This window comes from Castor canadensis, chromosome 3, assembly GCF_047511655.1.
Source record: "Castor canadensis chromosome 3, mCasCan1.hap1v2, whole genome shotgun sequence".
Classification (NCBI taxonomy): Eukaryota; Metazoa; Chordata; class Mammalia; order Rodentia; family Castoridae; genus Castor; species Castor canadensis.
The window spans coordinates 8316667-8343046 of record NC_133388.1 but is presented as its reverse complement, the minus strand read 5'-3'; the positions used below and the strand labels follow the sequence as shown (position 1 = coordinate 8343046).

At 40.8% G+C, this 26380-nt stretch overlaps 1 protein-coding gene across 1 annotated transcript in view; it reads left to right on the top strand.

The window, feature by feature from the left end:
• Dync1h1 (dynein cytoplasmic 1 heavy chain 1) overlaps window positions 1-26380 on the top strand; it is a 73500-nt gene that overhangs the window by 5169 nt on the left and 41951 nt on the right. The window contains exons 2-16 of the mRNA XM_074067126.1: window positions 5450-5537; window positions 7735-7908; window positions 8145-8400; window positions 8777-8963; window positions 10731-11002; window positions 11157-11384; window positions 12001-13077; window positions 13745-13924; window positions 17795-17944; window positions 20880-21026; window positions 23401-23541; window positions 23979-24155; window positions 24263-24373; window positions 24458-24577; window positions 25090-25329. Of these exons, the coding sequence (XP_073923227.1) occupies window positions 5450-5537; window positions 7735-7908; window positions 8145-8400; window positions 8777-8963; window positions 10731-11002; window positions 11157-11384; window positions 12001-13077; window positions 13745-13924; window positions 17795-17944; window positions 20880-21026; window positions 23401-23541; window positions 23979-24155; window positions 24263-24373; window positions 24458-24577; window positions 25090-25329 (3548 nt within the window). The remainder of the gene's footprint in view (window positions 1-5449; window positions 5538-7734; window positions 7909-8144; window positions 8401-8776; window positions 8964-10730; window positions 11003-11156; window positions 11385-12000; window positions 13078-13744; window positions 13925-17794; window positions 17945-20879; window positions 21027-23400; window positions 23542-23978; window positions 24156-24262; window positions 24374-24457; window positions 24578-25089; window positions 25330-26380) is intronic.

Genomic DNA, 26380 nt, shown 5'->3' with positions numbered 1-26380 from the left:
AGAGATGGAGCACTGTGGACAGTCTTGCAATAAATGTTTTTGTGGGTTTTCAATTTTTTTGAGGATTTAATTTTCATAGAGAATAAAGCAGTTTAGTAGATGATGACTAAAACACAATATAGGTTGGGTCTCCCGTATCTGAAGTGTTTGAAACCAGAAGAGTTTATGATTCGGGATTTTTGCATAGACTTTATCAATTGAGAAATCCTAGTCTGAAAATCTAAAGTCTGAAATGCTCCAAAATCTGAGACTTTTTTGAGCTTCATTCATATCAGGGTTCAAAATTTTCAGTTTTCAGATTATGGATATTCAACCCATATTAATATCTGACCTTAGCTTAGCCCCCTCAAATAGTTAATAAAATAATAAATAATAAGGAAAGTTACCTATAAATATAATGTCTTATAGCACGAGGCAGGACTCCATCAATCTGGGTTTTTATAATGCTGTCACACTCAGTGTAGGTGAGCACTGCACCCTTAAAGGACAAAACAATCTGCAGCAAGATAAATTTGAACGTGCACATAAATGAAATCTCTGTGCAGCAGAGAGAAAACAGTTAGCAATCACTTCTTTTATTTATTTATTTGTTTGTTTGTTTATTTTATTTATGGCAGCACTGGGGTTTGAACTCATGCTTGCTAGGCAGGCACTCTTCTGCTTGAGCCACTCCACCAGCCCTTTTTTGTGATAGGTACTTTCGAGATAGGGTCTTGTGAACTATTTGCCCAGGCTGGCTTCAAATGTGATCCTCCTCATCTCTGCCTCCTGAGTTGCTAAGATTACGGGTGTGAACCACTGGCACCCAGCTTCACTTCTTTTTAAAGAGTGAAGGTAAACAGGAATTGATTGTCAGCTTCCTAGAGTACCAGGCTGGGAGTAGCAGGAGAACTTAGTCCACCTTCCTCTTTAAACAGTGAAGGAACTGAAATCCCAGAATTTTAAGACCCAGTTGGGAAAAAGACTTTTTAAGGAGGATTCTGAAACCTAAGAACTAATCTCTGCAATTCCTTCATATCTATTAAAATGGGAATATTTGTTTTAATCCATTTTGTACCTGTTATTTCTTTCAAATTAGTATTAACTTAAAAGATACTAAGTCTTAAGCTCTTTAGGCATTGATAACTTAGTGTTTAAATTTCTTTTTTCCTGGAAATACCAAATGAACCCCAATTTTGTATCATGTATGATCTTATATGGGGCTTAATGCTGCCTTCACACCCCTCTAAGGATGTAACAGTGGAAGTCTTCAGTTGAGGAGAAAACCTAGACTTTTTTACCATATTCTTAGCTCTGTACCAGAGCAGGGAATGGTTAAAGCCATGCATGGCTCAGGAAGATGAAAGGGTGGATGTCCAGGGGAAAGGAAGTACTGAGAGAGAGAGAGAGAGAGTGTGTGTGTGTGTGTGTGTGTGTGTGTGTGTGTGTGTGTGTGTGTGTGTGTAGTAGGGGGTGGCAAAGGAAATGAATGGCTTCATCCTAGCTCTGCATTGGCAGAGCGTTGGGAGGGAGGAGATGTCCAAGGATGCCTGGAGCCTCACCTGGTTGTTTACTCTTGTGCTTTATCCCTTTTCCTTCTGACATTCACCACACATAGTGGAATCACGTCTATGGGAGTGTGATAATTCTTACCCCCATAAGAGGGTAGGTGATTCTTAAGGTTACTGAACTGTCATTTATATTTCATTAAACAAGACACAATGTTCACCTAATTCACAGGCTAATGGTACAGAGCACTAGCAGTCTGAAGTACATTCAAGTAGTTTTTCAGTGGAAGTATACACAAATGAGTGCTAAATGCCACTTCAGACATCTCTCAGAAATTAACCAAAGTGTCCCCAAGACTCTGTAGTGAGTACTGATACAGTTTGCAGCCCAGGAGCTCACAGGCAGGCCCAGAGCTTCCCGAGCCCACACTTTCATTCTTTAACTGTATTAATAGGCAGTGTATGCAGTGTTAGTCCCTTATGTGTTAACCAGTAACTTTATCAAGCATGAAGAAACTGGTTGGGGCTTTGCTGAAACTGATCTACCTGATAGAATATCCAGATTGTATTTGTATGTAAGCTTCTAAATATAATAGTATTAATAGCCTTTTTGTTTTTAGGAATTAACAATTGAGTGTCTCTCCTGAATAATTTTTTGATGTTTCCACAGAAGTAGAATGTCAGTTTTCATTATTTGAAAGATAATTTACAGAGAGGCAAAAAGGTTATTTAGTGGCAGTTTATCAAACAGTGCTGTAAGTTCTATAAGTAGGATTCAGACATACTTATAGGGGATGTACATGAAAACACTAATCCAAAATGTGTCCCTGACTGATTAATAATGACTTCCATGAATGATTATCTCAGGAAAGTTAGGATTTACAGAAGAGAGGGGAATAGCTGCATTACCACTGTGTGAGGATTATGTCATTGGGTGTGCCTTCCGGAGCCAGAGCGCATTCTACTGCATTGCAGTATCCCTAGTGCAGAGCTGGAGCGCTCCAGCAGCCGTGACTCATCACTTGGAGTGGTGCCCTGTGTTCTGAGCGCTGTTGCGTTGGAAGTGCAGGCACCGTGCTGAGGTGCTCTTTCTAGGCTGCAGCTTTTCCGTGTGATTGTATTTGTACAGATGATGAATCTTTGGGAGGAAGAAATTATTCCAAATTAACATTACATTTTTAGTTGTGTCACTGATTTCCCTTAGTGATTATAGAAACTTGCTTTTTTTTTTTTTAGGCATGATCTCACTTTGTAGCCCAGGCTGCTGTCCTAAAACTTTTGATTGTCCTACTGTACCTCCTTGAGTGCTGAGATTATAGGCATCCATCATCATGCGTGGCACTTTTATTTTCTATATGTTACTTCAGTGTTATTTTGATGATACATTGTATATAAGTCATAGAAGAGTATTATGGAAAGTTCATAAAATTGAGGGAGAAAATACTTCATAATGCCTTCATCTTTTTAGGGTATTTCTTTTTTCTGGTTTTTTTTTTTTTTTTTTGTCTTGGTTTGGTTTTTGGTGGGACTGCGGTTTGAACTTAGGACTTCACACTTGTAAAGCATGCACTGTACCACTTGAGCCACACCTCCATTCCGTTTTGCTCTGCATATTTTTTGGAGATTGGGTCTCCTGAACTATTTGCCTGGGCTATATCAAACGTGAATCCTCCCAATCTCAGCCTCCCAAGTAGCTAGGACTACAGGTGTGAGCCACCATGATCTGGATGAAATGAGCATAGTGCTGGGTACCCATGCCTCAGCAGCACCTACTAACAGCACTTTTTTTTTTTTTTTGATGGTGCTGGGGTTTGAACTCAGGGCCTCAGGTTTGCTAGGCAGGTACACTACCACTTGAGTCACTCTGCCAGCCCCTGACAGCATCTTTGATGGCCAGCTTCCAGTATTCCTAGTACATGTTGTGAGTGCCGCTGGGGGGAGTTGTAGCATAGCCAGATGTCAAAGTTCTTCACCCACGGGGGCACTTCTCAAATACCTGTCCACCCATGGAGTCGACAGTTTCCCCTGCAACTTCTTCCTCTCCTTAGCTAAAGTAGCAGCAGTGTGAGTTGGCGATGGCATAATGGGGGTAAAGATTCACACGTGGTAGAGAGGTGGCCTGCAGCTTTTGGATGTGAGCAGAGCAAACCACCACCTATTCTCAGTGTGCCAAGGCCTTCCTGGTACTTCTCCTCGCTCGCTCCTCTATTTACCTGTAGAAAGATAGCAGTCACTAAAAAAAAAAAAAAAAAAAACAGTTGTGTAGTGCTTGACATATTAGAATGTTCTGCCACCCACTTCCTCCCCTTTCTAAAATTATACCAAAAACAACAATTCTCTTTAGAGTGAATTTTTTTGTCTCTTTTGTAACTGAATAACCAAATAGCTTATTACCATTATTGTTAATTGTTATTATTTTGCAGTATTGGCATTTGAACTTGGAGCCTGTGCTTGTTAGGCAAGTGCTTTACCACTTGAGCCATGCCTCCAGCCCGCAAAGAGCTTTTGCTTAGGCCTTTATTGTACACCCAAATTTCATCTTTAATTACTTAAAGAAACCTTAGACCGCCTATGTCAGTATCCCACTCCCTCCCCCATGGCCGCTTATGTCATGAATGGGAAGTCCAGGGGAAGAAAGATGACTTTCCCCAGGGTCACTTAGCCTCTAAGCAGTCCTGACTCCATGTCTTCTGACTGTGACATTTTCTGTCTTTTTTACATTTGGCGTAAAAGTGATGGTAAAATAATGTTGAAGTCATCCCTAGACTGTAATTTTTGCAACACAGATGTCTCATACATGAAGTCATTGCAAAGATAATTCAGCTGGAATGCTAGAGTGTTTAGGCATTAATACTTGAAGGAGAAATTTGGATTATCTTCCATCTTACAAATTTCTTATTTTTCAATTTTGATTTTGAATTATTTAGAAATGTGGCTCATGAATTTTGAGGCTATCTTACTGTTAAATTCTAGTTTTGTTTTGTTTTGTTGGTGGTACTGGGATTTGAACTCAGCCTTGCACTTATGCTCTGCCACTTGAGCCACACCCTCAGCCTTTTTTTGCTTTAGTTAATTTTCAGGTATGTTTTTGCCCAGGGCCTGCCTCAGACCTCATATGCTTGCTTCCTGCGTAGCTAGGACCGTAGGTGTATGCCACCAAACCTGGCCCCAGTAAGGCTTTCCAGGTTACTCCTGGATATTCACGGTTGTATCTTGTGGGATCTAGTATGATCCCTACCTTCTAAGAGCACACAGGAGAGGAAGCACTCCTAACTCGAACTCAGGGCAGACTCTGACAGATCCTCTGATGGAGCCAAAAGGAAGGGTGGTCCAATGCCTCTCAGACCCTGGGGTGCTTCTTGACCGCAGTCTTCTCTGGGCTTTGCCCTGGCCTGGCTATCCAGTGTGCTGGTGAGGAACCTGGACTTTGGAATCCCAGGCTTCTGAATGCTCACTTTTGTGCTTTCCAGCCGAGTGTCTGTGGGCAGTTTACTTACATTCTATACCTGGAAAACAGGAATAGTAATAGTCATGCCAGCCCCTAGGTTGTAAATTTATCTGTAAATAAATGCTGAGTAGACAACTGGACAGAGTATACTTGGTAGGGTGAGAGTGGAGTGTGACTTCTGCATTTGGAGCACAGGGGATGGGCCTACTGGGCGGGGATGGTGAGAATTGTCAAAAGCCAGTGGGAGCTGGCACTACCTGCAGGCCAGCCCTGCTCCAGTGCTTCACGTCTATCCATACATCAATCCTTACACAACCCAGGCACCTGGTACCACCTTGGGGGTGCAGAGAAATCAGCTACTTTCCCACCAAGGTCACACAAATGTGTTAGTCACATAAGTAGGAACTTAAATGTCCAGTGGAGGCAGAATGAGGATAGTCATTCTCTAAGCAGCTGATAGATAAGAAATTGGAAATGTTGACGTGAATTTGATAATATTTATTGTGATTTGTAGAGGATGTTGGTGATGAAGGAGAAGAAGAAAAAGAATTTATTTCCTATAACATTAACATAGACATTCATTACGGAGTCAAGTCCAATAGGTGAGTACTTTAAATATGCCAGTGTGCATGATAACACACCATTATGTCAGAGTATAAATAAATGTGAATCTTAATTGACTCAAATTAACATATTAAGAAAGCAAAAGGTTCTGCTTTTTAAATTTAGTATCTTATGTTGGATTTTTGTCTCTTTAAGAGGATTTCCAAGTCAATATAAATTCGTATTTCAATTTTAATTGCCGTATCATGGCATTCCTCTTAAGCACTTAGTAAAAATTGTCTCACATTTTAAGCACATTTTATTATTCAGTCTCAGATTTTATCTGATTTTTCATCTTTATAACTTCATCATTATAAGTAATAAACATTCTTATGTATAGGTCTGATTCTTTTTTTTTTTTTGGTTTCAGCTTTGGGGATTTTTTATTTTTTATTTATTTATTTATTTATTTATTTTTTGTGGTACTGGGGATCAAACTCAGGGCTTCATGCTTGCTAGGCAATGCTTTTTTGTGTTTTTTGAGACAGAGTCTCAATATATAGACCAGCAGACCTTGAATTTGTGATCCTTCTACCTCAGTCTCCTGAGTGCTAGGATTACAAGCATATACCACTACATTTGGGTGAGGTCTGATTCTTTTTAGGGTAAGTCTGTAAAGGTAGCATTGCTAGTTCAGATCAAAACATTGTTAAAGTTATTAACACATGTTATCATATTTCCCACCTTCCAAAAAGTTTGAACCAATTTTTAACTCCAATAGACTATCTAAATTTAAATATGTAAGTATTATAATTATTCTGCTTTGTCTATCAAAACTTTTTGAGTAATTTCAAGATTACAGAAGAGTTGGCGGGTGTAGTAGTATACACCTGTAATCCCAGCACTTGGGAGGCTGAGGCAGGTGAATTTTAAGCTTGAGGCTGTCTTATGCTACATAACAAGTGAGACCTTGTATCAAAAAAACAAATTACAGAAGGATTGCATGAACTCCCAGATGTCAGTTTTTAACATTTTCTGCGCTTGGGTTTGGGAAGTAGATCATGGACAGAGTGCTTGCCTAATGTGTGCAAGGCCCTGGGATGAATCCCCAGCACTGCAGAAACTGTTATTCTCTAATCTCAGAGCATATTTGATTGTTCCAGTCCAGAACCCAGTCCAGCCTTTCTTTGCCTTTCATGACACTGATGTATTTGATAGTAACAAACCAGTGGTTTTGTGGAACATTGCTCAACTGGATCTGTCTGATGCTTCTCCATGACTAGATTTGGGTTGTACATTTTTGGCGAGAATGCTATTGTGACTTTATTCCTTTTTAATGTGTTACTGATGTCATTCATTGACTTTTTAGTGTAATGTGAGGTGTTATATATAAAATACTTGCCTAGAATTTGGAAAATTCAAACACCATTTTCTCAAAGCCACTAATTCAACTTACTTTGAGTATCTGTTGTGTGCAAGTGTGGCGGTAGGTATAGAGTTGGCATACAGAGAAATAAAACCTAGCTCCTGTTCCCAAGAAGATTGTGGCCTTTTTGAGGAAGATTAGCAGGTATACATCTAACTATAATCTTGGCAAAATACCATGGAAACATGAAACTGGAAATTGCTTTTGATAAGGAAAAGCCCCATGGAAGAATTGAGTTTTGAGGGCTACCTAGAATTTCAGCAGATGAATGTCAATTTCTTAAGCAAAGACAGAACGCTCATGTGTGGAGAGTGGGACAGCTGGTTTAAGTGGTGTCTCGAGGCAGGGAAAAGAGTGTATATAGCAGGAGCTAGAACTGGCAGAGTTGGTGAGGACCAGGCTAAGGGAAGCATGGAATGCCACCTCAGCTTGTGAGCTCTGTTTATTGAAGCTGATATGTGACTTAGTGCAATAAACAAATGTACAAATTAGTATAAGCTCAGATTTAAGCACAGCTTATAGTTGTTAGGGCAGGCTAGTTTTAAGCCAGGATTGTGATTTCAACCCACATATGAGTCAGTTACCTCTGTCTGGTTTCATGGGAACGTGCCATAACTGTAACCTTGATTCGGTTGTGCTCACACAGTAGGTAAAGAAAGACAAGCAATAAATTTCACAATTCGAAGAACAACAATGTAATCTGTTCTTAATATTTTTTAAGGTAAACATTCAAATAAAGTTTTAATTTGTGTGTGCAGTACAAAGGCTACAGTTGTTAAGACTGACTAGGAATGAGACTGTTATAATTTCTTCTTTTGCTTTCTTTTTAGCTTGGCATTCATTAAACGTGCCCCTGTAATTGATGCAGATAAACCGGTGTCTTCTCAGCTCCGAGTCCTCACTCTTAGTGAGGACTCGCCGTATGAAACGTTGCATTCGTTCATCAGCAATGCAGTTGCTCCTTTTTTTAAGTCCTACATCAGAGAGTCTGGCAAGGCAGACAGGTAAAACCATTTTTACCTTTTCTATGGTTAGAATGTTGTAATTTCACATAATGTTCACAAGCAGTGTAGAAGATGAAGGGAAACTTGGGAACAGGAAGAGGAAAGCTAGTAAATCAAAGTACAGCTTCTTTGCATTAATAAAAATGTGTATTATTATTATTTGACAGACCTGAGATAATAGGATCCCTTTGGAGACCAACAGTGCCCTAATTTTGAGATCTTTTATACCTTTGTAGGGATGGTGATAAAATGGCTCCTTCAGTTGAAAAAAAGATTGCAGAACTTGAAATGGGACTCCTTCACTTGCAGCAAAACATTGAAATTCCAGAGATCAGCCTGCCAATTCACCCAATTATCACAAATGTTGCAAAACAGTGTTATGAACGTGGAGAAAAGCCAAAAGTTACAGATTTTGGAGATAAGGTTGAAGACCCAACTTTTCTCAATCAATTACAATCTGGAGTTAATCGCTGGATCCGAGAAATTCAAAAAGTGAGCACAGTATTGAAAGTCCCTGTGTTAAAATGTGTTGGTGTTTAACATCTGTGGGAAACTGATCTGAGTTTTTGTCAGTGAGGTAACTTCTGTGATAACTTGGTGGTGGTTCCCCTCTTGTTCCTGGGAATGTTCACACAGGACCAGCATTGGTCTGGGTGCAGTGGTCAGGTGCAGCTTGAACTGTGCAAATATTAACCCTGAAAAAGTACTTATCCCAGCAGTCTCATATCTTTGACTTCAGATCACTTAATTTATACAGAAGGAATTCACTTGAAATATGCAAATTAAGTTGTTAAATGCATTTCATAAATGATACCTTTCTTCTCTGTTTAAATAGTGAATATCCTTGAATGTTATTTTACCTTCAAAGGTGACCAAACTTGACCGAGATCCTGCATCAGGAACTGCCTTACAGGAAATCAGTTTTTGGCTGAACTTGGAACGTGCATTATACCGCATCCAGGAGAAACGGGAGAGCCCAGAAGTTCTCCTGACTCTGGACATCTTGAAACATGGCAAGCGTTTCCACGCCACTGTCAGTTTTGACACTGATACAGGTGAATACTAGAACTAACGATCTGATTGATAAGTTACTGATCTTTTATGAGGTCTTTTGTAATTTATTTATTCATTTATTTATTTATTTGTGCTTGTGTGTTTGATGATGCAACATTATTTTCAATACAAAATAAATTCCTAGGGTTAAGATCAAAACAATATACACAGTTATATATTGAGAAATTTCCCTCTCATTCCATCAGAGCCTACATCAGTTCCTACCCCATAAGTAACTATTTGCATGAATTTCTATGTGTTCTTTCACTATTTAGACAAATATTAATAAGAACATTTACACATTATTTTCTTACATACACCAATTATATTCTTCCCCTTTTTTTGTGGTACTGGGGTTTGAACTCAGGACCTCACGCTTACTAAGCAGGCACTCTACTGCTTGAGCCATGCCCCCAGTCCTTTTTTTTTGCTTTAGCTGTTTTTTTTTGCATGTCTGCCCAGAGCTGGCCTCAGACCAAAATCCTACCTAAGTCCTCCCACATAGCTGGGTCCCCAGACTTGTGCCACTATGCCCAGCTTATTGTTACAGTGGGAGGTCTTTGGTAATTTAGATGAAAACTAATAGATATACTATGGGGTGAGACCCAGGGCCTTGTGCATACCAGGCAAGTGCCATGCCATGAACCACACTTTCAGCCTTATGCTGTTGTTTCTAACTGTTGGCTCTTTTGTGTCACATCTCATCTTCCTCTCAATTCCAGGGAATTAAAATTGTTTTCTTGCATCCCTCCTTCCCCTTCAGGGCTTTTGAGAACCTAAGACAGTTTCTAGGCATGAGAACAGTAAGCTTTGGGAATGTCCCTCCTGTTTTCCAACTGCTTGGTTCCTATATAAGGTCAGGCATGCTTTCAACAATCCAGGCAGGAAGCTGGTTTAAATTGAGCATAAGTCTGCCCAGGGGGCTGTGGAAGGAGAGCTGGTCAGTTGTGCTTTCTCTTCTTTCTACCTCCTTTTTTCCTTTTTCTGCTGTCTTTTCTGTTCTTAGTGGTCAAAGTAATTTAGTTTTATGACTGGGGAACAGTGGGAGTGAGGTTGCATTAATTTGTACTGAGCACACAGATGTTTGACCAGCCCGGCATTGTGAGGCAGTTCTGTACAGCTCTATACCTACAGAGACATGTTTGATGTGGTAATTAGGATTTATAGTAGCCATGTTCTCCCCACCTGTCCAAAAAGTGTGATACCCATATTTTAAATGTTAGAGGAAATTCTAAATAGAGACTAGTTATTTTGATCACATTACCTATGTTACCTGGCATTCACTAATAATGAAATGTATACTTTGATTCTTCAAAACACCCCTGAAATTTTTCTGTCATAACACTTTTTTATCTTATGCCAGAAGAAGTCTAGAAATCGCCTAAACAGCCACTTGTTTCTGACTACATGTTCAAAATGTAACTTGAGTCATGGTTATAAAATACACATTTTAGTATTCTCAAAGATGGTAACATTTTAGTTTCTCTAAACTTAATTGTTATGGTAGAACATATAAATAACGTAGAAAGAAAAAAAAAAGAGGCTACCACCAAGAATGTTTAGAATGCCTGGGAGGTAGCCCTATTGTTAAAAAAGCAAAACTAGGATCACACTAGGGTTGTCTTGTAAATAATGTTCCTTTTTCAAATATCCTGAACAGTTTCTGTGTTACTGAGTCCTTTGCAACATCAAAATGTTCCATTGGTATTTAGTTTATTTAGTTTTATTACAATATATGAAAATAAGTAACCATTTCTTTGTTAACCTAGGTCTGAAGCAGGCCTTGGAGACCGTGAATGACTACAATCCTCTGATGAAAGATTTCCCTCTGAATGACTTGCTGTCTGCCACTGAGCTGGACAAAATAAGGCAGGCACTTGTTGCAATTTTCACCCATTTGAGAAAGATCCGGAACACAAAATACCCCATTCAGAGGGCACTGCGTTTGGTGGAGGCAATTTCAAGAGACTTGAGTTCTCAGTTACTCAAAGTATTGGGCACTAGAAAATTAATGCATGTTGCTTATGAAGAATTTGAAAAAGTAAGTTTTTATTTGCTTGACTGTGTGGTTGGGTTTATTTGTTGTTGGGATTGGGATTGTGGTCCCAATCAGATGATACAATCTGAAAACCAACCTCAAGGCAATGAAGTGAAATAATGTTTTAATAAGCTTCTTTTCATAAATTGTATCCTAGGTTATGGTAGCTTGCTTCGAAGTTTTTCAGACCTGGGATGATGAGTATGAGAAACTGCAGGTGTTGTTGAGAGACATTGTCAAGAGGAAGAGGGAAGAGAATTTAAAGATGGTGTGGCGTATTAACCCTGCTCACAGAAAGCTTCAGGCTCGCCTGGACCAGATGAGAAAATTTAGACGCCAACACGAACAGCTGAGAGCCGTCATTGTCAGGGTCCTGAGGCCGCAGGTATGGCTTGCATTCTGAAAATTCATACATTGTTTTAATGCCTTTTGGTTGTTTTTAAAGAATTAACTAATTCTATTTTGCCCTAAATACTTCTTTTTCTTTAGCTCCATATTTGTCTTGTCACTGTCATCTTTTAAGATCTAGTGCTTCTGTACTATATTGTTTCAGCCCATATACTTAATGTCTCCCATCCATTCATCCTCTCCCTCAGCTTGCACTGACCCTAGAGCCAGTTTAGGTTTAAAATCTCCTAACTTCACCATTTACTAGCTGTGTGACTTGAACACATTATTATTTAACCTCTTTTTCTCAGAGTCCTCCTCATCTGTAAAATGTGCCTGAGATTTGTTAAAAGAATTCACTGGCTCCTTTTCTTTTTACGTGATTTTCTTTTCCTCTTGTGAAGTCACCTTTCTTCTTCTCCAATTCTTTTCTTCCTTTAAAAAAATACAGTCCAACCAAATCATATTGTCAGAAAATCTTTACAGTGCACAGTTAAAATGCATTGTTTTACTCAGCCTTGTTACGATTATAAAATATTTGACTAAAAGCTTAAAAACCTGTGTTGCTGACTGAATCTTGTTTTTCACAAACATTTGTCTTACATATCTTTCAGGTCACAGCAGTTGCACAGCAGAATCAAGGAGAGGTCCCTGAACCCCAAGATATGAAAGTGGCTGAGGTCCTCTTTGACGCTGCAGATGCCAATGCGATTGAGGAGGTAAACCTGGCATATGAGAACGTCAAGGAAGTAGATGGGCTGGATGTTTCCAAAGAAGGCACAGAGGCTTGGGAGGCTGCGATGAAGAGATATGATGAGAGGATTGACCGCGTGGAGACCCGGATCACAGCTCGCCTTCGAGACCAGCTCGGCACAGCCAAGAATGCTAATGAGATGTTTAGAATTTTCTCCAGGTTTAATGCACTGTTTGTCCGGCCTCACATTCGTGGGGCTATTCGTGAATACCAGACCCAGCTGATCCAGCGGGTCAAAGATGACATTGAATCTCTCCATGACAAGTTCAAGGTCCAGTACCCACAAAGTCAGGCTTGTAAGATGAGTCATGTTCGTGACTTGCCTCCTGTGTCGGGGTCTATCATCTGGGCTAAGCAGATCGACAGACAGCTCACTGCCTACATGAAGCGAGTGGAGGACGTCCTGGGCAAGGGCTGGGAGAACCATGTGGAAGGGCAGAAGCTGAAGCAGGATGGAGACAGCTTCCGCATGAAGCTCAACACTCAGGAAATTTTTGATGACTGGGCAAGGAAGGTGCAGCAGCGCAACCTTGGTGTCTCGGGGCGCATTTTTACCATCGAGAGCACTCGGGTCCGGGGCCGGACTGGAAATGTCCTCAAGCTGAAGGTGAACTTTCTTCCTGAGATCATCACCCTTTCAAAAGAGGTCCGGAACCTCAAGTGGCTTGGTTTCCGAGTCCCCCTGGCAATTGTGAACAAGGCCCATCAAGCAAACCAGCTTTACCCGTTTGCCATCTCTCTAATCGAAAGCGTCCGGACATATGAACGGACCTGTGAGAAAGTGGAGGAACGGAACACCATTTCGCTGTTGGTAGCTGGCTTGAAGAAGGAAGTGCAGGCCTTGATTGCAGAAGGCATTGCCTTGGTGTGGGAGTCCTACAAACTTGATCCATATGTGCAGCGCTTAGCAGAGACTGTCTTCAACTTCCAGGAAAAGGTACTCTAATTTAACCCTCAAGAGGGCTAGTAAGGGACTGAATGGTAGTAACTGAGTCAGCAGACATGCTAGTTAGCTCTCCCCCAGAAGACAGGCATTGTTGTTGGGGCCAGTTCCCTTCTGCACTGTCTGATGGAGTGGGGTTTAGTTAGGGAGTCTAGTGGGTAACACCCTGAGCTTAGAACCTAAAGAGAGACAGGCTGACAGACCAAGTGAGAGCTTTATGTACAGATAGCTGGTGGGAGAGCTGTAGATGCAGCTGTGAGTACTTGCCATCCTTCCCCTGAACTTAGACTCCCTTCCCAGTCTCTAGGATCAGCTGGACACTTACAGACCTCCTGGCCCAGAGCTGCTGTGTCAAAGCACTGCATCTACACCCAGGCTGCCTCCACAGAGCAAGGAAGTTGCTGAGAGAACACTGATTTCTTCTCCCAGACTTAGCAATCAGAGGTGCCCCTCCCATGAGCAGGATTAAGGGGAGGGAAGCTGGGAACATCCTTCCATCTTTCCCTTTCCTCTGAGGACCCATGTCCTCACCCTAGCAGCTAGGAGTAGCTGTTTATGGAAGGATTTCTCCACCTCAGGCATGTGTTAGTTAACTGAGAAGAATGTGTATAAAAGTAATAGAACAGTGAATGTTTTAAATATTAAATACACCTTATTCTAGGTGGATGACCTCCTGATTATTGAAGAAAAAATAGACTTGGAAGTCCGTTCCTTGGAAACCTGCATGTATGATCATAAGACTTTCTCTGAGATCTTGAACAGAGTCCAGAAAGCAGTAGATGACTTAAATCTGCACTCCTATTCCAATCTGCCCATCTGGGTCAACAAGCTCGATATGGAGGTAAGGTCTGGATTAGTTAAAGTGATTTCATTTTCCTGCTGCCAACATTCAGTATTTCAGTAATCTTTCACTAAAAAGCATTTTCCTTGGAAATCATCTGGAATGGTCCAGTTCCCCCAGAATCCCGCTTAACCAGTGCTAAAGCTAAACCATTATATTGTTTGACTACCCACATCAGATCTGAGCTGGGAGCAGGTTGCTATAAAGACAGAAAGATTTGCTGAATACTTGAAACTTCCTATTAACTTTTCCCCTCTGTTCTTATGATTAACTCTTTTTTCTTTTTTTTTTTTTTTTTGGTGATGCTTGAGATTGGATCCAGGGTATCAAAAATGCCTACCATGGAGCTACACCCTCCAGCCCCTAGGTTATCTTTCCTAGCCTCCAGGCATCCTTCTCTGACAGCTCCACCCCTCCACACCCAATTTAGAAGTACATACCTAACAACAAAGCACATGTCATTCCTGATACAGAGGGATGAGGGCAGGGGTGTGTGTGTGAGAGATGCTTACCAATCCATGTGATTTCTCATCGCCAGACTTTAGAGAACACGTCTAGAAGGAGAGATTTGGGCAAGGGCAGATTTTTTAGCAGAGGTTATATGTCAGTTACTTGGTTAGTTCTCAAGCTATAATTTTCCCTTCTTGCTCTTTAAAAAAATGGGTAGCGCAGTTGCAGTGTATTCACACAAAGGGATGCTATGAGAAGGAAAACACACAAACCCACAAACACACAGATAGTCTGAAAGTTTTCACATAGCCTTCACCACAATCCTAGGATGGTTGTTTGGCCCAAGGCAGACTGTTGACAAAGGCATGCAGAGATGCTGTTTGTAAGAAATTTGTCTCATTCTAGATCACAGAGACTTTGTTTACTTGTTAAAAGAAAATGGTTTGAACTTGATCATCTCAATAGATGCAGAAAAAGCCTTTGATAAGATCCAACACCATTTCATGATAAAAGCTCTAAGAAAACTAGGAATAGAAGGAAAGTACCTCAACATTATAAAAGCTATATATGACAAACCTATAGCCAGCATTATACTTAATGGAGAAAAACTGAAACCATTCCCTCTAAAATCAGGAACCAGACAAGGATGCCCACTATCTCCACTCCTAGTCATAATAGTACTGCAATTCCTAGCCAGAGCAATTAGGCAAGAAGAAGGAATAAAAGGAATACAAATAGGTAAAGAAACTGTCAAAATATCCCTATTTGCAGACGACATGATCCTATACCTTAAAGACCCAAAAAACTCTACTCAGAAGCTTCTGGGCATCATCAATAGCTATAGCAAGGTAGCAGGGTATAAAATCAACATAGAAAAATCATTAGCCTTTCTGTACACTAACAATGAGCAAACTGAAAAAGAATGTATGAAAACAATTTCATTTACAATAGCCTCAAAAAAAATCAAATACCTAGGTGTAAACCTAGCAAAAGATGTGAATGACCTCTACAAGGAAAACTGTAAATTTCTGAAGAAAGAGATTGAGGAAGACTATAGAAAGTGGAGAGATCTCCCATGCTCATGGATTGGTAGAATCAACATAGTAAAAATGTCTATACTCCCAAAAGTAATCTACATGTTTAATGCAATTCCTATCAAAATTCCAATGACATTCATTAAAGAGATCGAAAAATCTACCGTTAAATTTATATGGAAACACAAGAGGCCATGAATAGCCAAGGGAATACTCAGTCAAAAGAACAATGCTGGAGGTATCACGATACCTGACTTCAAACTATATTACAAAGCAATAACAATAAAAACAGCATGGTACTGGCACAAAAACAGACATGAAGACCAGTGGAACAGAATAGAGGACCCAGATATGAAGCCAGACAACTATAACCAACTTGTCTTTGACAAAGGAGCTAAAATATACGATGGAGAAATAGCAGCCTCTTCAACAAAAACTGCTGGGAAAACTGGTTAGCAGTCTGCAAAACACTGAAACTAGATCCATGTATATCACCCTATACCAAGATTAACTCAAAATGGATCAAGGATCTTAATATCAGACCACAAACTCTAAAGGTGATACAGGAAAGAGTAGGAAATACTCTGGAGTTAGTAGGTATAGGCAAGAACTTTCTCAATGGGACCCCAGCAGCACAGCAACTAAGAGATAGCATAGATGAATGGGACCTCATAAAACTAAAAAGCTTCTGTTCATCAAAAGAAATGGTCTCTAAACTGAAGAGAACTCCCACAGAGTGGGAGAAAATATTTGCCAGCTACACATCAGACAAAGGACTGATAACCAGAATATATAGGGAACTTAAAAAACTAAATTCTCCCAAAACTAATGAACCAATAAAGAAATGGGCAAGTGAACTACACAGAACTTTCTCAAAAGAAGAAATTCAAATGGCCAAAAAATGCTCACCATCTCTAGCAATAAAGGAAATGCAAATTAAAACCACACTAAGATTCCACCTCACCCCTGTTAGAATAGCCATCATTAGCAACACCAACAACAACAGGTGTTGGCGAGGATGCAGGGAAAAAGGAACCCTCTTACACTGTTGGTGGGAATGTAAACTAGTACAACCACTCTGGAAAAAAATTTGGAGGCTACTCAAAAAGCTAAACATTGATCTACGATATGATCCAGCAATACCACTCCTGGGGATATACCCAAAAGACTGTGACACAGGTTACTCCAGAGGCACCTGCACACCCATGTTTATTGCAGCACTATTCTCAATAGCCAAGTTATGGAAACAGCCAAGATGCCCCACCACTGACGAATGGATTAAGAAAATGTGGTATCTATACACAATGGAATTTTATGCAGCCATGAAGAAGAACGAAATGTTATCATTCGGTGGTAAATGGATGGAATTGGAGAACATCACTCTGAGTGAGGTTAGCCTGGCCCAAAAGACCAAAAATCGTATGTTCTCCCTCATATGTGGACATCAGATCAAGGGCAAACACAACAAGGGGATTGGACTATGAGCACATGATAAAAGCGAGAGCACGCAAGGGAGGTATGAGGATAGGTAAGACACCTAAAAAATTAGCTAGCATTTGCCCTTAACGCAGAGAAACTAAAACAGATACCTTAAAAGCAACCGAGGCCAATAGGAAAAGGAGACCAGGAACTAGAGAAAAGGTTAGAGCAAAAAGAATTAACCTAGAAGGTAACACCCACGCACAGGAAATCAATGTGAGTCAATGCCCTGTATAGCTATCCTTATCTCAACCAGCAAAACCCCTTGTTCCTTCCTATTATTGCCTATACTCTCTCTTCAACAAAATTAGAAATAAGGGCAAAATAGTTTCTGCTGGGTATTGAGGGGATGGGGGGGAGAGGGAGGGGGCAGAGTGGGTGGTAAGGGAGGGGGTGGGGGCAGGGGGGAGAAATGACCCAAGCCTTGTATGCACATATGAATAATAAAATAAAATTAAATTAAATTAAAAAAAAGAAAATGGTTTGATTTCCAAGTTACATTTTTTTCTAGATATATCTCTGAGGTCTCCAGAAAAACCTAGGGGACGTGGGGGTAGAGATGGAACCCAGGGCCTTACATGTGCTAGGCAAGCACTCTGGCACTGAACTACATTCCCAGCCCTAGAAAAACACTTGAGTTTTGTGAATTTTCTATCATATTGACATTTACCACATATGCTGCATTGTGTTCTTTCCTTGTCACTTATGAGTTGGGAAGACTGGTGATTCAGTTGGCCCAGAGATGGAGAACACAGCCTAAGGCAGGATGTCTGAGGCTACAAATGTGACAAAACCAAGTTAGAAACTTTTTGTCTTTGACCTAAAACACCTACTGCCTTCTAATTCTCATGCTTTGTGAGCTGACTTTCAGAAGAAACATTGTTCTCTAACATTCTGTTTTCTGTAGATTGAAAGAATACTGGGTGTTCGTCTACAAGCTGGCCTAAGAGCTTGGACCCAGGTCCTACTTGGACAAGCTGAAGACAAAGCAGAAGTTGACATGGATACAGATGCTCCACAAGTTAGTCACAAACCTGGTGGAGAGCCAAAGATAAAAGTGAGTATTTTCTATGACATCTCATTTGCAAGTAAATAAAATACAATTGTCCCCTTAAGAAGTATCTGCAGGGCTCAGGCATGTGGTACACATCTATAATCCCAGCAATTGGGAAGCTGAGACAGGAGGATCGAGAGTTCCACGCCAGTTTATACTACATAATGAGTTTAGCCTGGGCTATATAGCCAGACCCTGCCTCAACAAACAACAAAAAGGCATTCTGTAATCCGAACTACAGGAGAGGTGGAAGATAGGATTATCATGGTTTGAGACCAGCCTGGGCAAAAGTAACTAGATTCTATCTCAGAAACAAAATAGAAAACAGAAAGGGCAAGGGGTATGGCTCAAGTGGTAGAGTACTTGCCTAGCATGTTTGAGGCCCTGAGTTCAATCTCTAATACCACACAGTACACACAAAAAAGACCTAGCCAGTGCATGCCTGTATTCCAGCCCTTGAGGCAGAATCAAGAGGCTATCCAGTCCCAGGCCAGCCTGGACTACATACACATAACAAGATCCTGTTTCAGAAAGGCAGTGGAGGAGCTGGGGAGGTAGCTTAGTGGAAAAGCGATTGCTTAGGTCCTAGATTCCATCCCAACACTAAAAAAAAAGGAAAGCCATAAAAAATAAGTTTTAGCTGGGTGCCAGTGGCTCACACCTGTAATCCTAGCTACTTAGGAGGCAGAAATCAGGAGGATCAGGGTTTGAAAGCAGCCCAGGCAAATAGTTCGAGAGACCCTATCTCGAAAATACCTAACACAAAAAGGACTGGTGGAGTAGCTCAAGGTGTAGGCCCTGAGTTCAAATCCCAGTACTGCCAAAAAAAAAATTTATTATTATTTTTTTTTTTTTTGCAGTACCGGGACTTGAACTCAGGGCCTCTCCCTGGCTAGGCAAGAACTCTACCACTTCCACTCCCTCAGCCTCCATAAAAAAATTAATTTTAGAAAAGAACATATACTGAAGGAGAAAAAACACTCTTAGACTTGCCAAACATTTCATACAATAAATTAATTTCTTTGTCTGAATACAATCTGCAATTATTCAGTCAAAACCTGAATAAAATAGAAGTCTAAATCCAACTCTTGGGCTGGGGGAGTGGCTCAAGCAGTAACAGCACCTGCCTAGTAAGCATGAGACCCTAAGTTCAAACCCCAGTGCTGCAAAAATAATAATAAGAAGAAGAAGAAATCTAATTCTTGGGCTGGGGTTGTGGCTCAAGTGGCCCTGAGTTCCAACCCCAGTACCACAAAATCAAATCAAATCAAATCCTACTGTTGTGGAAGAATGCAGCAGCACAGTGCTCCCCCGTAGGACAGTTGTCTGTGCTGTCCCAAGGCTTAATCTAGAGAATTCTGCAATTCTGTTTGTTAGAACCATGCACAAGGTTTTGTCTGTTGCCTCAGTTGTTGGCTTCAAAGATATCTGCCTTGCTGTAATTCGTAAGCCATGCATTTGTTCTCTATGTTTATGGTATTCATGTTGCATTTACTAATTAAAAGGCCTCACAACATGGAAGCCTAAAAGAACTGTGTAAGTACTTTAATTCTAGAGAAGCAATTGGCCTTTCTTTTTTTCCCTACAGACTTTATCTTTTCTTTTTCTTTTTTATCCCCCTTTTTTTGCAGTAATGGAATTTGAACTCAGGGCCTTGCACTTAGTGGGCAGAAGTTTTACTACTTGAGCCGCAACCCCAGCCCTGGTTTTGATTTTTTTTTTCAATTTTATTTATTTTATTTAATTTTTTTGCAGTACTGGGGCTTGAACTCAGGGTCTACACTTGGAGCCACTCCACCAGCCCTTTTTTGTGATGGGTTTTTTTGAGATAGGGTCTCACGAACTATTTTCTCAGGCTGGCTTTGAACACTGATCCTCCTGATTTCCTAAGTAGATAGGATTACAGGTGTGAGCCACTGGTGCTCAGCTTGGCTTTGATTCTTAATACCTTCTCTCTCTAACTTATCAAACTACTTTGGTCTGAACCACAAAGTCGCTCATATTTATTAGGGATCTTAGATCATTTCACATTTGTGATTTTGAGCAGTTGGAGACAGAGACAAGCACTGCTTTGCTGCTCCTAGTTCTCCCATGCTGGGTCTTGAATGTACAACTGATACTCAGTGGAGCATCATGTGACTCAGTAATCTTTAGGCCTAAGAAACCAGCAGCTCTGATGCAGTGATGGAGGGTCTGACTGTCAGCTACACGACGTTCTGGTTTCATTTTGCCAAGTTGAGCTAAGTCTGTGCTGCTTGCTGATACTTCAAGCTGAATTCCAACTTTGTCTCAGTAGATAATTTTATTGACTGAGACATTCATTGCCCCTCTGGGACTCAGGTTTTTTTTTGTTGTTGTTGTTGTTGTTTTTGTTTTTTTTTTAATATATATATAAAGTTTGCTTTGGAAATAAATATTTGCAACAATAAAGTGAAAAAAATCTGAGACTGGAGATGTGATTCAGATGATAAAGTGCCTACTTGGCAGTCATATGCCTTAAACTCAATCCCCAGTATCATCCCCACCCCCAAGAGAAAAAAAGTGAATCTAGGCATAGTAGTTCACGCCTGTAATGCTATATGCTTAGGAGGCAGAGATTGGGAGGATTGCAGTTTGAGGCCAGCCTGGGCAAAAGTTCTCCAGACCCCCATCTCAACCAAGAAGCTAAGTGTGGTGGTCTATTCCTATTATCCCAGCTATACAGGAGGCCATGAGTAGGACGATTGTGTCAGAGGCCTGCCCCAGGCAAAAAGGGGGACCATATCTGAACAATAACCAAAGCAAAAGACTGGAGGTATGGCTCAAGTGGTAGAGTGAAAGTGCAAGGCCCTGAGCTCAAACCCCAGTACTACAAAAATAAATAAATAAATACATAATGAAAAACATTTTATTGAAATATATTGCTGAGTGAAAAATGAAACCTTTCTTTGTTTTATAGAATGTTGTTCATGAACTAAGAATAACCAATCAGGTAATCTATTTGAATCCTCCCATTGAAGAGTGCAGATACAAACTGTACCAGGAAATGTTTGCCTGGAAGATGGTTGTGCTGTCACTCCCCAGAATCCAGAGTCAGAGGTACCAGGTAAGCCTTTCAGGGACTTTGAAGTACATGCCCTCTATTGGGCTCTGTGACTCCACTTCTCAGAGTCCCTCTATGAGCTTCTTTGTAATCAACCTGCTGCTTCCTCTCATCCCTACTTTCAAACATACACAGAAGTAATGGGAACCAGGAACTTCCTCACTCAGCCTTATTTATCAACATGTGGCCAATTTTATTTTATTTGTATTTCCCACCCAGTTATTTTAAAGCAAATCCTTGATAATATATTCTTATTAGTATATGTCTAGAATCAAAGGAAAACTGAAAAGACCATTTAGTCCCCTACATCTAGCTCATGTTACTTCTAAACAGGACCAGTGGTTTTCAAGTGAAAAGATTCCACAACTACCATGCAGACTCTTTTAGAATCCAGGGATTATATTAGAAACTTTATCTCTTTTCTTGACTTTGAATATAAAGTCTGTTCTTTTGGGATTTTTAAAGGTAATTAACTGGCCATGGCTTGAAATCTTAGCAGGTTTAGTCCAAATCTTGGCAATGTCCAGTTGTTCAGAACCAAGCTAAGAGTAATTGTTCTCTCTTTCAAGGAGTCTACATACAATCTTTAGGATCCTTCTTGTTCTATTTCTCCTGTGTTTAATTAGCTGTGATTCTGTTCATCTCTATTTAACAAGCTAAAGCCAGCCCTCTTGTGTACTACTTCCTGTGCCATCTCCCTATTGCTCAGAAGTTCTTCCCCTCTTCTGTCTTCAATGCATGAATTTAACCACATGTTCCCCTGCCACCATCTGATTTCTCAAAGAATTGTTTGTACACTTTCCAGTGCCGCTCACCCCATTCGCTCAGGTGCTTGTGCACCCTGCTGACTGGAGACTTCTCAGTCCTCTATCTCACTTCCTTGTCCACCTGCAGTGTGGCAGGGTAGCACCTCCCTCCCCTGGGTACACTTTTTACCTGGCTCTTCCAGAACACCCTGTATTCCTGTTTTCTTCCCACCTCCCTGGATTGTCTCTGTTACAGGTTCTTCTTTGCTGTCCCTTTTCCCAAACTCTTAAGCGTCCCATGTCCACTTCTATTCATTCTTAGTGGTTTCATCCAGTCTGCTGTCTTGAAATGTTACCTGCATTCTCACAGCCCTAAATTCCTGTCTGTAGCCTGGCCTTTACCCTAAACTCAGGCCTATCTGTCCTGCTGCCTGCTTGACGTCTTCACTCAACTTTCTCATAGGTGTGTTAGATGGAACACGTCTCTCTGGCCCCATCTTTCAAATTTGATCTTCCTCCACTGTTTCCTTTCCTATCCTTCTACCCACTCAGCCCACAAATCATGGTATTAACTTCAACTATCCTCATCTCTGTCTTCAAGAGTTCACCCTAATTTATTTCTTATCATGTCCACTGTTGCCACCCCATCTAAAGTGCCACCCTCTCTTGCTTGGATTGTTAAGGCTCCCTTCTACCATTATCTCTGCCTCTGTCCCTAAAATCAGAAAGTCTTAAAAGTTGATCTTGGCACTGTCTTCTCTTGGAGCCCTTTAACAACCTCTCGAAGTCCCACCATGCTTGCTAGGCCCCATGTACTATGCTGCTTATTGCTTCTCTGACCTTAGCTCCTGCTTCTCCCCTTGCTGGCTCTGCTGTGGCCACACTGGACTATTGCTGATCCTTACACATGCTAAGCAGACTGGCGTCTGGGCCTTCATTTTTGCTGATGTCTTTGCTCAAATTAGCAAATAGTCACTTGGCTATTCCTTCTCCTAGTTTCTGCTGAAATGTCACCTTCTGATAACGCCTTTTCTGACCTCTCCATTTAAAAAAATTGGGGTTGGACATATAGCTCAGTGGGAGAGCACTTACCTAGCGTATACAAGGCTGAGTTCAATTCCCAGGACTGCAAAAAATAAATTATGATAAAATACAACCACCACTTGTCCCCATCCCATATTTCCTTTCCTCCTTCCTACCCCTTCTCCATAGAATTTCCCAACATCTGACATTCTATATATTTTGCATATTCCTTAATTGTCTCTATCCCCTAGAATGTCTGTTCATGTGAGCGGAGATTTTTGTCAATTTATTTATTGTACTTAGAATAGTGCCTATCATGTAGCAGGCACTTGCACAGTTGAAATGAACAGATGGCTCCAGGTGCTCTTCAGCTTTTACCCTGTGCCAGTAGTGGTGCCATGTTTTTCCATATTGTGCTTAATATAACGCTCCTTTTATTAGTTTTATGAGTTAAATATAAGTTACTTGTAGCAAAGGCAAGTGAATGTTATCCCTCAAATACCATTTTGATGGTTAGTTATTCCTTCAGATCATTTTGATGAAAAGGTGACTGAGATTAACATTTTCATACATGCTACTTGGCATTCACTTCGGCTTCGGTTGGTCAGGTGGGCGTGCATTATGAATTGACTGAAGAAGAGAAATTCTATCGGAATGCTTTAACACGAATGCCTGATGGCCCTGTTGCCCTGGAAGAGTCGTATTCTGCAGTAATGGGCATCGTGACTGAAGTTGAGCAGTATGTTAAGGTAAGAAGCTCTGATTTCATCCAGATACACTATATAATTCATTCCAGATACTTAAGACGTGAGATAAGGACTAGAGGTATAGCTCAGAGGCCGTGGGTTTAGTACCCAGCACAGAAGATGGGGAGGAAAAAAAAAAGAGTATGAGATAGAAAGAATATAACACTAAAAGATCTTGACTGTAGATAATATTGGTTGCTAGTCTTTGCTTGTTTTAAAGCAAACAGTGAACAATAGGGCAAATTTTTGGGGGTTTTAACTATGATTTTTTAAAACTGTGACTTGATTCTTTTTATATGAAAATTCTGAGAATCTAAAGTGAGTTTTTCTGATGGTAATGAAAACATGCACCTTTCAATGGAATGAGAGCATAGTAACTATTAGTAGTGTGAAAAATAAAAAATTAAACTGTTATGCTTAATTGTGTTCTTCATTTGCAGGTTTGGCTTCAGTATCAGTGCTTATGGGATATGCAAGCTGAAAACATCTACAATCGGCTTGGGGAAGATCTCAACAAATGGCAAGCTCTCTTGGTCCAGATAAGGAAGGCCAGAGGAACTTTTGACAATGCAGAAACAAAGAAAGAGTTTGGACCAGTGGTTATAGATTATGGCAAGGTAGGCCTGGCTTTGTTCTTGAAAGGTGTCGGGGAAGCTATAAAAGTGGAAGCGTAAACACACCAGCAGAAAAGAGTTGATGATGTGTTGTTGTGTACCACCTGCAGGTACAATCTAAGGTGAACTTGAAGTATGACTCTTGGCATAAGGAGGTTCTCAGCAAATTTGGGCAGATGCTGGGATCAAACATGACAGAATTTCATTCTCAGATCTCAAAGGTGAGAAGATAGGATTTTGCCTGTGTAACTGGGCTGCAGATGAAACTTGGCCCCATGGTAAAACATGGCCCTCTCTCCAAACAGTCTCGCCAAGAGCTGGAGCAGCACTCTGTGGACACGGCCAGTACCTCTGATGCGGTGACCTTTATCACCTATGTGCAGTCTCTGAAACGGAAGATCAAACAGTTTGAGAAACAAGTAGAGGTGAGTTCTGTGAATATTCAGAGTTCTCAAACTAGACCTCTTGTGTAATTTGACTTTTATAAAATTTTGTGTTCTGACTCAAATTGCCATTTCTAAACAGTATGGTCATAATCTGCCTCAACATGTGATGTGCTTTTTAAAATGCAGTGTGACACTAGCACCCTGGGAGTATGCATTTTAAAAAGTTCTGCAGGTAATGCAGCAGGCTTTGAGAAGCACTGCTTGTCTCTCTACATCTTTTGCTGTAAAAAGGACATTATGGAATATTCTTTTTAAATTTCGGAAAGTGAAGGGGCGAAGCACAGCCCCACCATGCTCTGTTCCTACTCAGGGCCCCCTGGGTGCAGCAAGGTATAGTAGCTAGCTGTGTCAGCACCCTGGCCTCTCTGACCACAGTAATCTTAGGGGCAGTGCTAAAGAACAAATGCTTTGATCTTCTGTGTTCCGTGGCTATTAAGTGCCTTCTCTTTTATTGGGATTCTGACAGTAGTTTCTTTTTTTAACTCTCAAAGCTCTACCGCAATGGTCAGCGTCTCCTGGAAAAACAAAGATTCCAGTTCCCGCCTTCCTGGCTTTATATTGACAACATTGAGGGAGAATGGGGGGCCTTCAATGACATCATGCGACGGAAGGACTCTGCCATTCAGCAGCAAGTGGCAAACCTGCAAATGAAGATTGTGCAGGAGGATCGGGCTGTGGAAAGTCGTACCACTGACCTGCTAACGGACTGGGAGAAGACCAAGCCTGTCACGGTGAGCCTTGCCAGGCCGTGCTAGCCAACAGCTCAGTCTGGTATATTTTCTTTCAAAGAAGCTTTTCAGTACAGAAGACTTGTTTTCCTTTTTGTAATTAAAGCCGTACTTGCAGCCAGGCCTGGAGGCACACAAATGTAGTTACTACTGAGTAACAAATGCCAGTTACTCAGTAGGCCATGGCAGTACAGATACAGCATAGACAACATAGTGAAGCCCTGTCTAACAAAATGTGGGGGTGTGCTTACATGAGGTCCTGAGTTCAGTACCCAGTACCTACTCCAAAAATAAAAGTACTCATAGGTAGTAAATGTGAAAGCCAACTTAGACCTCTTTTTATCTTGAATGACAGTCAGTTAAATCAGGAGGTGGTTTTAAGAATTAAACTATCCTCTTCCTTGGGCATACTCAGAATTTAGAATTTGATTTGTGTAGACATAGATCAAGCCTCAAAATGCTGCTGCTAGCTTTATACATCAAGGGAAGGCAGGTTCTGTTGCTGTCCTCATTGTTTTTAACCTTCCTGCATGCAGGACCTGCTACATCTACTTCTATATTCATTCAAGTGTCTAGTGAGTACAGACTACATTCCAGTCACTATTCTAGGCATCAAGGATACAGCAACAATGAAAGGGACAAGTATCTCTACCCTTACAGAATTAGATCCAGTGGGAGAGACACATAATAGTAAACGAACGAGGAAAACATGTATTTTGAGCCAGATGGTGACAATACTACAGAACAAACAGGGAGCTGGCTTGGGTGGAAGGGTACTGTGCCCACCACTGTGCTGAGGGATGGTGAAGGAGAGACCACAGGAGGGCAGCTGCTGAGTCAGACTGATTGGAGGTGATGGCACGTAAATGATAGCATGTTGGCTTGTTGGGGGTGGAATTCAGCATTTTATTTATTTAGAAATACAAATAAGCATAAAAAGATAAATGAAAAGGATGTTAAAATATTTTGAATGTGGATCTGGTTTCTGGTTTGGAGATGTAAGTTTCCCACAATAAGCCTGGTGGCAGATTTAGCCTCCTACAGTGATCTCCTG